At 47.7% G+C, this 11,702-nt stretch overlaps 1 protein-coding gene across 1 annotated transcript; it reads left to right on the forward strand.

Moving 5' to 3' along the window:
* The first annotated feature begins 770 nt into the window (after window positions 1–770).
* LOC311627997 (macrophage-expressed gene 1 protein-like) lies at window positions 771–3,408 on the forward strand. Its single transcript, XM_084894851.1, has one exon. It carries the CDS (start codon window positions 874–876, stop codon window positions 3,118–3,120), a length of 2,247 nt encoding a protein of 748 aa, XP_084750977.1. The 5' UTR covers window positions 771–873; the 3' UTR covers window positions 3,121–3,408.
* Window positions 3,409–11,702: the final 8,294 nt, after the last annotated feature.

Genomic DNA, 11,702 nt, shown 5'->3' on the forward strand with positions numbered 1-11,702 from the left:
TGTTCAGGCTCCACGAAAGATGCCCAACCAGGGAGTAACCGCTCAGAGGGTGGATCCACAGCTGCTCGGCAGACCGACTGGGATGAGCGACCCGCAGCCGGCCCATCCCACCACCAGTGCCTCTAGTAAGATTATAAAGCAGTTAACCCAGAGTCTCATTTTGAGCAGTGGCTAATCTCCGGGGAGGAGGGTGTCTGGAGGGCTCCAAGCAGATGGAAAAAGAGGAGGAAAATTCTTGGGCCCTGAACTGTGTGTGGGATATGCTAAGCCCCCGCTTAGAAACTCTGTCCTGCCTGGCCACACCCAGTACTCTGGAACACTGGCACATCTCATCTCATAGAGTTGCCAGGAGCCTGTCCAGGAAGGGGCTGCTTCTGCAATATCTGCGGATATTCCAGGAAATCAGCCTGGAGGGAATGTGGCCTGTGACTTCCCAAGCACAGTGCCCACAGGCTGGTAGGCCACCTGGGGAGAGGCGCAGGCTGGGTCCCTAGGCCACTTCCTCACCCAATCTGCGCCTCACACTAGCAATAGCAGAACCCTACCGGCCTCTGTGGCCAGGAGCCAGCCGTGATTAAATATCAGATGTTCAATAGATGAAGACTGGTTTTCTTCCTATAGATGAATTCCCAGGCTCCTGGGACAGCAGCGAGCTAGCTCTTCACCAACCTAGTCCCTTATCTCCCGGGCCTGGATTCTGCTCCTAATAAGGCATGTGTTTGCAATTATTTCGTGGAGACTTCTGGGAGAGGCACTTGGAGGAGGGGACGGGACGGCTCGCTGGGGGGGGGCCTGAGGCGGACTGAGTCATTGTCTGGTAGCTGGACTTTTTCAGCTGCCCGGCCTAGGCCTTTCCCTCTCCGACCCCATACCATGAAGGAGCTAACGGACCACAGACTGCCAAGGCGAAGCTGTCCTCCAGCCATGGCCCTGTGCCTGGCATCCCTGCTGGCCTTGCTCTCAGCCGGGCAGGGCAGCACGGGGAACCAGGAGGTCTCCGATATCCAAGGCTGCAAGAAGGCACTGAATGTGCCTGTGCTGGGGGCACTGCCCGGAGGCGGCTGGGACAACCTGCGCAACGTGGAGCTGGGGCTGGTGCTGGGGCGCGACTACGCGCAGTGCCGCACCACGGAGGACGGCGAGTACCTGATCCCAGACCAAGTGCGCGTGGTGCCACGGCGCGAGAGCCAGGTGGAGACCCGCGCCGAGGTCATGGACGAGTGGCTCAGCTACACCGACGCCTGGGCGGCCTCCATCAACGCCGAGGTCTCCTTCCTCCCCAGCCTCAACGGTAAGTTCTCCATGGACTTCCAGGAAGTCAGGAAGTACAGCCTGGAGGACGAGACAGTCACGGCCAGGGTGCAGCTCCGCCACAACGTCTACTCTGTGGAGGCCTCGGAGGACCCCGGCTTCCACCCCGACTTCCTGCAGCACCTGCTGATCCTCAGCGACCACCTGGAGAACAACCAGACCCGGGAGGCCCAGTACCTGGCGGAGATGCTCGTGGTCAAGTACGGCACGCACGTCCTCACCCGCGTGGAGGCCGGCGCGACCTTGGTGCAGGAGGACCAGATAAAGCGGGCATTTGCGGGCAACGAGGCCGGAGACAGGAGCAACATCACACTGGCCGCCTCGGCCTTGTTTGACCGCCTGATCAATGTCGGGGCCTCGGCCTCCTGGCAGGAGCAGCACCAGTTCATCCAGAACTACGTGCGCAGCGTGGTGGCCTCCAAGACGCGCAGCCACGGCGGGGTGCCCTTCTACCCGGGCATCACCATGCAGACATGGCAGGAGGGCATCCGCAACCGGCTGGTGGCCATCAGCAGGTCCGGCCTGCCCCTGCCCGCGCTGCTGGAGCCGGAGGCGCTGCCGGAGCTCCCAGCGCCCGCGGTGCACCGAGTGGCGACCGCGGTGCGCAGCGCCATCTACCGGTACTACGCCGTCAACGCGCACCCCGGCTGCCTGCAGCGGGAGGCTCCCGCCTTCAATCCCAAGGCCAACGTGGACGATGGCTCCTGCTCCGGGGGTGGCGGCCGAGCTAACTACAGCTTCGGGGGCGTCTTCCAGGAGTGCGAGGCCGTGTCCGGCAAGGACGCGGATGACCTCTGCCAAAGCTACCGCACCGCCAACCCGCTCACCGGCAACGCCTCTTGCCCGGCCAGCTACGAGGCGAGCGTCCTGAACAGCGAGCTGAAGACATCCAGCAAGACCCACTCTGTGTGCCACCAGCAGTGCGAGACGTGCTGGCTCTTCTTCTCCTGCTGCCAGCCCGTGTGCACCTTCCGGGAGGAGCGCAGCGTGGTGCGCCTGGCCGCCTCCTGGTGCGCACCCGCCGAGGCCTCCCTGCCCCCCGCGGTGGGCTTCCTCTTTGGAGGCCTCTATAGCCCCAACCACCCCAACCCGCTGACGAAAGGCCAGGCCTGCCCCTCCTACTTCTACCCACTGACACTCTTCGGCGACCTCAGGGTGTGTGTCAGCAGCGACTTAGAGATGGGGACTGCCCAGGCAGTTCCCTTTGGGGGGTTCTTCAGCTGCCAGGTGGGCAACCCTTTGGCTGGCCTCATGAAGGGCCAGAGCGCTGGGCTCCTGCAGGAGGTGTTCTACCAGGACACCCCCACAGCCCACCCCATGAAGTGTCCTGAAGGGTACAGCCAGCACCAGGCTTACCTCAGCGATGGGTGCCAAATCCTCTATTGCCTCAGGGCTGGGACCATCGTGGACCAGGAGCAGGAAGCTATCCGCTTGCCCCCGTTCCTTCCCCGCCCCCTCTCGCTCAGCAACAGCAGCTGCTCCCAGAGGCTCTCTTACCTGGTGGACTCCAGTGGTCAGCAGGTCTGGGTGAGGCAGAAAGGCTGCGGCCATTGGCGGCAGGCCAACATTCATGACAAGTCTCTGCCAGCCAGCCTCCTGAGCCAGGCTGCCTCTGGGCCCAGTGACGGGGCCATTGCTGGTGCCTGCCTGGGGACCATAGTGGGTGTGGTGGCTGTCGCTCTGGGGCTAAGCTATGCCTTCAGGTACTATAAGAAAAGGGTCTATGGAAAAAAACAGGGTAGCATCCTGACCCAGGAACAGACTGGCTACGGGGCCACTGAAACCACTGAGGTCCCCAGCTCTGTCTGAATGCACAGGCAACAGAAAAAACAAACACGTCTGTGCCTGGCTACTAATTAAAGCTTTAGCCCATTCTGCTCCTTCTACCACCTAGATAAATGGTAAGAACCAGCCCCACTTTCTGGAGGTACCAATGTAGAACTAATCTGTGCTTCCACAAACCCTCCTCTGACTTGCCTAATAGAAGCTTAACCCCTTTCCCTAACACCCTGTGCATTGTGAGTTCATGGTGAGTTCCCGTGTTTTGCTGCCTCCCTTGTTGTAAGTAAGCAATAAACCCAACTTAGATCAAATACAGATGTGTTTCTGGTGATCCTTGGCAGGTGGGAGGAGGAGGGGGAATTGATAGAGCGGATAGAACATATAAGAGATAAAAATATAGCTTTGAAGTTGGAATTTTATCAACCTGCTTTCTCAGAATCATTGCCTTGGACCCCAAAAGTTCTCTCTTGGGCTGGATCTAAGTCAGAGGTTTTTGTTGTTTGTTTGTTTTTTTCTAATAGGACTTACTTGAGGGTCATAGAAAATATAGTGCATTGCATAAAATAAATATATAAGAATTATTTTTTTGTGAAATTTGTTTTAGTAATATATTAAGTTGATCATGTAAAATTGCCCATTTCTAATCATTTTTGACTCACACACACAAAAATAGCCATTTTCTGTGGTTTAAACTAATATATTTATCCAATATACTGGGACACAACGTAAGATATATTTCAAATTGTGATCACTCAAAACATTTAAAAGCCACTGGATGTTTCCAGTGGATGTTCCATGAAGCTTAGCTTTGGAAAAACATGTGCGTCCCATTAAACCCTAACCTCGGAACCACAGGGCATGCAGGACTGTAGCTGGGGGAATAACCTGTGGCCAGGTCTGTTGCCACAAAAACCAAATTTGCGAGACAGGTGCTGAGGTGAAGGGAAGAAGTTTTATTTCAATTGCCAGCAATTGGGGAGATGGGAGACTTTTTTTTGTCCTCAAAAACCCATCTTTCCCTCTCATTTTAAGCAGGCATTTTTACCAGGAGGGAGAAGGAAAACAGAACAAAGAAATTGGGGGAAGGGAATGTGGGCAGGAAGTATAAGGGGTTTCTGGTGGTTTGCAGTCCTGGAATTTGAGTCCCTGTGGGGTCTTGGGTCTTGATGAATGTCTTGGAACAGGATGGTCAGCATTCTGACCCTGGTCAGGCAGTGAGTAGCACCCAGGTGTTTCTGAGACCTAGTCGATCAGCCTCCAAATTCCTGGTAGCCAGTTGTGTAAGCTCAGGGCTGGGTTAAAAACCTTTTTGCTCCTGCCTGGTCAACTGAGAACTGCAACAAAATCCTAGCCAGAGCATAGGTTAAATATATACTATTGATTAATCAATTACACGTTCTTAGTAAAAGGGTGGGAAAGAAAAGAGAAATGAAATGTAAAAATCATATTTTTTTACTTCTACCCTTGTACCCCTATCAAGACCTCGTCCAAATGAGCCTCTAGCTGTGTGAGCTAATTATGAAAGCACTTAGAGAAACCGAGGTGCCTCACAGTGAGCTTCCTGACCTGGGTGACCTAAGTGAGTCATTTTACTTACTGGGGTTTCAACTCTAGCTACAAACTGGAATATATCAGGATACTGATGAGATAGCATTGGGGCAAACTCTGAGTCCTGAGAGGGAGAGGCAATTGAAATCCAAATAATGTCAGGACGGTTAAGATGGCTGTGCCTGCTGGTCTGGTGACACTCCACAGCCTTCTCCAGACTTGTGGTCATTACCATTCAAAGAGACTTCCTATGCATGCAAGTACCTTTACAATAGCATCTCACTTCATCTTCACAAAGTAGACGATGTACCTCTTATGCTGTGGATGAGGAAACTGAAGCTCAGAAAGGTTATAGGACTTGCTTAAAGTCACATGACTTAAATATTTAGAAGAAGAATGGCTCATACCTACTGAGTATTTAGAATTTGCCCTTTGCAACGATGACTTCATTTAAGTCTATAAAAACAACAACACAGTATTAGATAGGAACTGCGAATATGCCTATTCTATCAGAGAGGAAACTGAGGTTCAGAGAATTTAAGTAGCTTTTGTGGGAAGCTGTGTTCCATGGGGCCCGAGGGCAAGGATGGAGCATAGGGTAGGGACGCCTACCTGCTCTCCTACAGGGGATTGAGCACAGGGTAGGGATGCCTACCTGCTCTCCCCTAAGCCTTCAGGGTCAACTAGGGACAGTGCAGACCATAGCCCCATTGTTAGGGAGTGCGTGTGATGCATGACTTATCTGGATGTTCTCAGCTAAGCTGTTCTCAATGATATCTAGCCAGATGCCTGCTCTATGTATCTTTTCCAAGAACGCCTTAAGGAGCTGACGGGCAGCCTTGTCCTGGGAAAGGGGCACTTGGAGAAACGCCCAGAAAGGCCGCATAAATGTATGCCTGCAACTAATAAAGCTGATGCAGTCTTACCATGGACTAGCAGTCCTCCTGAAGCCCCGCTTTCTCTTGTCTTTATTTCTCTTAAACCTCCTAGCCCTACCTTCAGGACCTGTGATACCGGCTGGATCCGGTAAGCTTTCACAGGAACTGAAAGCTAAGCATAGCAGGAAAACTAGGGGCATGGTCTGGGTCAAATATTGGCCTCTGGTAATTCCTCAGGCCTCAGTTTGGTTCTCTATAAAATGGAGTTGGCCTGATAAACTCCTAGGTTACTTGAGGAGATTAAATGCGATAATGGATGCAAAGACTTTGGAACATCTTGACCTTCCTAAATTTGACATATATCACACTAATGCTAGGGGTCTGATTTGCCACTGCAGTAACATTGGGACTCTGGGAGTCAAGACAGACAGACAGACAGGCCTGGGCTGAAGTCCCAACACAGCTGCTTACTAACCCTGTGATCTTGGGCAAGTTGTCTCACATTTATGAACTTATTTCATCTACAAAATGGGGATAATCATGTAACTATTATTACAAGGATTAAGGGAGATAATACAAGGAAATCCTTTAGTACAGTGCCTGGAACAATTTGAAGGTAATGATGGTGGTATGTGAAGGTGAGTAACAGCGGAGTGCTGGGTACACAAAGATATATGATCAGGGTTTAGAGTTGAGTGGGTTAGGCACCCAAAAAACATAAATTACTCCTTGTGAAAATGTCCGAGCATCAAACAAAACATGGGAAAATGAATGAGGGTCACAAATTCTAAGTGGGAGGGTGATGGCAAGGCTTCTGAGATGGAATAGGACTCCTCTCAGCTGGGCACATTATCAGGTTTGTTCAGTTCTGGACTGAGAGGATCCTTTCCATAGCAGCTGAAGGCCCGTCTCTGATGGTCTCAGTTCATTTTCTGGAATAAGGCCCCCCACCCTCCGACTGCCAACACTGAGCTACCCAACCAAGAGGGATGAGGTGGCGATTGGAGCATAATGAAGGTTTTGACATGAGATTTTAAAAAAAAAAAAAAAAAGAAGAAGAAGGGCGCAGAATGGACGGCCCTAAAGTCCAAATCTGAACTGCTGTTGAGACCAAAGAAGATGCTATTAATAATTAGACAGGTCACGTTAACTGGAATGTGCCACTCCACTTTTATAGGGGACTTGTTTGCCACGGGCTGACCTACCCTGTCACCCTGATCTCTGCCAACTCCTCCCTCTGACACCCAGCCATTGGTCCCCACATCATGTCAATTCCTGGCTGTGCCTTTGTCTGTTGAAGGTCTTACTCATCAATCTAGACTGGGCTCAAGTGTCCTCTCCCCCGAAGATGCCTTTTTGTTCGCCCCCTCTCCCCTGACCCTCACATTCTTCTCAATCTCCAGGAAGGATGCATGTCTTACTCCTCTTCACGTGTGACTAGGAGTGAGTTGCTTTGCATGAGCTCTTTGTATGGGGGAGGGATGGTGTTATGCTCATCACGGTTGCTTCCAGAGCTCAGCATCAGACAGAACACCAGGCAGGTGCTCTACTAGAAATCTTGTGTGGTCCCAGGTGATGAGACCCAGCTACCACCGATCCTTTTAGGTAGCTTGCCTCTCTTGGAATTCTTAAATGTACTATTATTTCATTAATAAACCAGTTTTAAGCCCTGTTTTGTCCATAATAAGAGGTTAAATAAATGTGAAGATGAATAAAACTCAGTTTCCATTGTCTCGAATATTCTAAGCAAGTAGATAGGTAAAAATGAAAGGGATGGGAAAGGGGGAGGGAGTAGCCTGGTGGAAGCATCCAGGTGCACATTCTTTTCGGAACTGTGAGAAACAGGGTGGAGCGGCTGCTGAAATTTCATCCCACCTGATGGCAGAATGGGGACTGCTAAACAAATGTCAGGGAGACCTTCCTTGTGACATTGCACGGTGTCTTCTCCTGGAACAAACCTCTCTTAGACACTGGATTGTTGCTATATTATAGGCACTGTGATGTAAAACGAAAAGATCTTTCTCCTTTCTTTGACCTCCAGAAAGCTTAGGCCTAAATTTTGATCCCTTCTACAACATTATTGTTGCTAAATTCAATCTTAGTTCCAACTTTTCTGCCTTTATATTCCCTTCAGATTAACTTGTTTTTCAAAGTTTTGTTATATGTATTTGTACAAAGCACCATCAGTTTTTTTAAAAAATAAATAAATAAAGGAAATGTATACAGAGCTGAGCAGTTGTGACAGGTGACTGATATATAAGGAAGGGCCTGATCCACTTCTGAGTCCCACCTCTGAGCCCAGTCCTTGTCTCAGCCACAATCTCATACCTCTGACCTAGGTTGGTCCAAACCCATCCTGTCTAGTGACTGTTCTCTGTACTTCATAGAGGGGACTGTTGTAACCCAGATGGTCTCTGGTGATCTCAGAAAGTTCCTAAAAATTTGACATTAAAAACTAATTTTAAATTTAATTAATTTTTAAAATCAGGTTGGGGATGTAAATAAAAGTGGAATGGTGTATGTTATTTAAAAAAAAATGTGTTGAAGCACCAAAGGGTTGGGAATTATTAAATTGTAGGCAAACAAACCAGCAGGTTTGGAGCTCAAAAATCAGACTAGGATTCAAGGAATCTCTGTTGAGCTTCATGGTAGGGAGTCCAGGGTGGGGAGAGTAGAAAGTAAAGGAAGTAAGGCATTAAATCATTCATTCATTTTTTTTTTAAATATATTTTATTGATTTTTTACAGAGAGGAAGGGAAAGAGATAGAGAACTAGAAATGTCGATGAAAGAGAAACTTGGACCAGCTGCCTCTTGCACACCCCCTACCTACCGGGGAAGTGCCCACAACCAATGTACATGCCCTTAACCTGTATCGAATCTGGGACCTTTCAGTCTGCAGACCGATGCTCTACCACTGAGCCAAACCGGTTTCGGCCATTCATTCATTCTTAAGAAGAGCAACTCTTTACTAAATGCTGAAGATTTAAAAACAAAACAAAAAAAAACACTGAAGGGTAAAATATAGAGAAAAACATCTTTGCGACCTTGAGTTAAACAAAAAAAAAATTAGATACGACACTAAAAGCACAATCCATAAAAGGACAGGTTAATAAGTTGGACTTTGAAGGACATCAGAATATGTCATCCCAAGATATGCTCTTTGACATAAAAATTATTTTGAGCTAAAAGCAATTAAGGAGCAGCAAACACACACACACACACACACACACACACACACACAAATTAAAATTAAAAAAAACACCAAAACCTTCTCCTTTTTGACCTAAAGGCAAATTCTTTTTACTGGAGACAGACTCTTAATCACCCCAGAGGTGCACCAGGGGAATCTACAAAGAAACCTTCCTCCATAAGTTTACCTTCCCAGAGGCCGCTTCCCTTTGTCCTGTCCTTTCTCAAAAAATGTGTTCTGCCCCACAGAAGATGCTAGATAAGCTGGAATCTCAGCTGCCACTTGAGTGACTTTTGGGCAGGTTTCTCCCACATCACGTACACTGCATGCTTTAATAGTTCTCCCCTTGTTCATTCTTTTTGTTAAGAGTATACCAGCTGATGACCTAAGAGGAGTAAGAATAAAGTCTTGCTCCCTTACAACTTCCTTAAAACTTAAAAGAACTCAAAGCTCCAAAGCATAATGATCATACAAATACGGGTAAGCACATAGGACTCCCAGGCTGGGTGTCTGCTTTTGCAAAGGAAGCTTTATTGAAACACAGCCACTCTCGTTTGTTCCCGTGCTGTCTGTAACTATTTCCATGCTACAATGGCAGAGTCTACAAGAGAGATCTTCTAGCACCCACGCCTAAAAATATTTGCTATCTGGCCCTTTAAGAAATAGTTTGTTAACCTTTCAGATTAAGCACACAACAGAAGCCAAAATGTACTCATCCTTTCAGCACCATGGTAACCAAGTGGGGACTGAGACTGTCAGACAAACCAGCCCTCCTGTCATACCAGGGAAGATGCAGCCCCTGCATTCAAGGAGCCCACATGCCGGCAGGAGAGAGGCTTACACACACAGTTAATACTCCGTGTGCTAAGCCCTGTGATGGTGATGTAAAGAAAAAGTATGGCTTGTACACCCAAACACCTCAGTGTGAATACCAGTTCTGCCAGTTATCCGTTCTGCAATGTTGGGTGAGTCATTTATCCTTTCGGAGCTTTGGTTCTCTTCTCTCGTAAGTGGAAATGATTACATCAAGTGTGATGGGGTGTTGTGAGGATTACTGAGCTGCAGAGCATCTAGTTCAATGTCCGAATTCAAAATGATCGTTGTTGTTAGTGGCAGGGGTAGTAACAGAAGTCAGAAGTAGGTGTAATAGTGATAGATGATGTATAAGATACAATCACAGCAAAGATAGGTGTATTGACCAGGGATGTTTTCACAAAGAAGTTGAAATATGATCTGAATCTTAAAGCAAGATAGGACTTACTCATGTGGAGAGGGAGGTAATGGGACCAAAAAAAAAAAAAAAAAAAAAATTTAAACCCTTTTGGGGAGATGCAAATTTGCCCAAGATGAGAGAGGAAGAGTGGGGTGGTTTTCTGATATGCCTTAGGTCTACTAAACTCTGGTGACTGTAGGGATAGCGGAGGCTCTGGGCTTGGATTTAGACAAGGGGACCCTTGCATTTCTCTTTAGGACTAAGGCGGAAGAACTGACCTGACCCCTGGTGATTTTTCCTTCTTTCCTTTCCCTTCCTTCTTATTGTGGTCTCTTTTATGCTGACTGTAAGAGGGTCACTGATCTAAAACCATGAATGGCCCTACTGGTTTGGCCAGTAGAGTGTTGGCCTATGGACTGAGGGGTCCTGAGTTTGATTCCAGCCAGGGCACATGCCTGAATTGAGGGCTTGATCCTCCACGGGGTTAGGGGGAGTATGCAGGAGGCAGCCAGTCAGTCAGTGATTCTCTCTCATCACTGATGTTTCTATCTCCCTCTCCCTTCCTCTCTGAAATCAGTAAAAATATATTTAAAAAATAAAAATAAAACTGTGAATGCTTCCACATCTCCTATAGAATGAATCTAAAGCTCAAGGCCTTTACAGTTGAGCCCAGTCTTCATATAGAACTTAATACAATTCCCAGCTATTCCTCTCCCCACTCTTTCCTCCATATATTTTTAAATTTTATTTATTGATTTTCATGAGAGAGAAAGAGAGAGAGGGAGAAAGAGAGAGGTTTGTTGTTCGAGGCTTTGCATTTTTAGCTTCCAATTTTGCCAAATTTCTGATTTAAAAAAAATTATCAAATCCTTTCAAATCTGTCATATTTCAGCATAAATAAATATTTCTGGCAGTATTAAATAATCCCATGGACTCTAGAGGATACACAGGTCCTTATCTTCCAGGGTTATTTCCTATGATAGCCAAAAGAAATAATTGACAGCTTGCTCCTCCCAGTAAAACTGAGGGTCCTATGACTTCCAGTAAATTTAATTTAAAATTATAAATTAAAATTTAAAGTTTAGCTCTTGAAACCATCTCTTTCTTTTTCCTTCTATAACCCTTAGAGACCTAACTTTGCCCTCCCACCCCCACCCCCGGCTCATCAGCAACCCCCAGGCAGCAGAAGACAGTGCCTAGACTTGACTAATGCTCCCATGCTCAGGACCTCTGCAGGCTAAAGATAACATCTTGACCTAAGTTATATTTTAGCTCCTGAGCCATGAGGTGGAATGACCCTCTGGCTACTTCCCAGAAGAGGGACACCGAAACAGACCTTAGAACTGTCCTCAAGACCTGAAGAAATGATTAACTATCCTTACCTCACTTCTGATCAATCAGCTCCCAACAACCAGAATCCTGAACCCGTGGTGTCTTGTGATTTTTGCCCTATATAATCTGTTACCTAAAGGCCATCGGGGAGTTTGGGTTTTGAGTACTAGCTTCCCGTTCTGCTGGATGATGTAATTCATAAATAAATAGCCAATATTTCTCCGCTGCAATATTTCTCGGTGCCTAGTGTTTGGCTCTACCAGCCCTGGGTGGATAAACTCTTTCTGTTCAATGACACCAGGTAGGCAAAAGGTCAAGCCAAGCCTTTAGGGCACGGGCAACAGCTATTGCTGGGAGAGACAGGATAAATAACCAATTGGTCTTACAGCCTTTTGTTTTAGGTACTTCTTACATCTTTAATTTTTTTACTAGTTTATTACAGGAGAT

The sequence above is a fragment of the Pipistrellus hanaki genome (assembly GCF_964339955.1).
Source record: "Pipistrellus hanaki genome assembly, chromosome: 9".
NCBI lineage: Eukaryota > Metazoa > Chordata > Mammalia > Chiroptera > Vespertilionidae > Pipistrellus > Pipistrellus hanaki.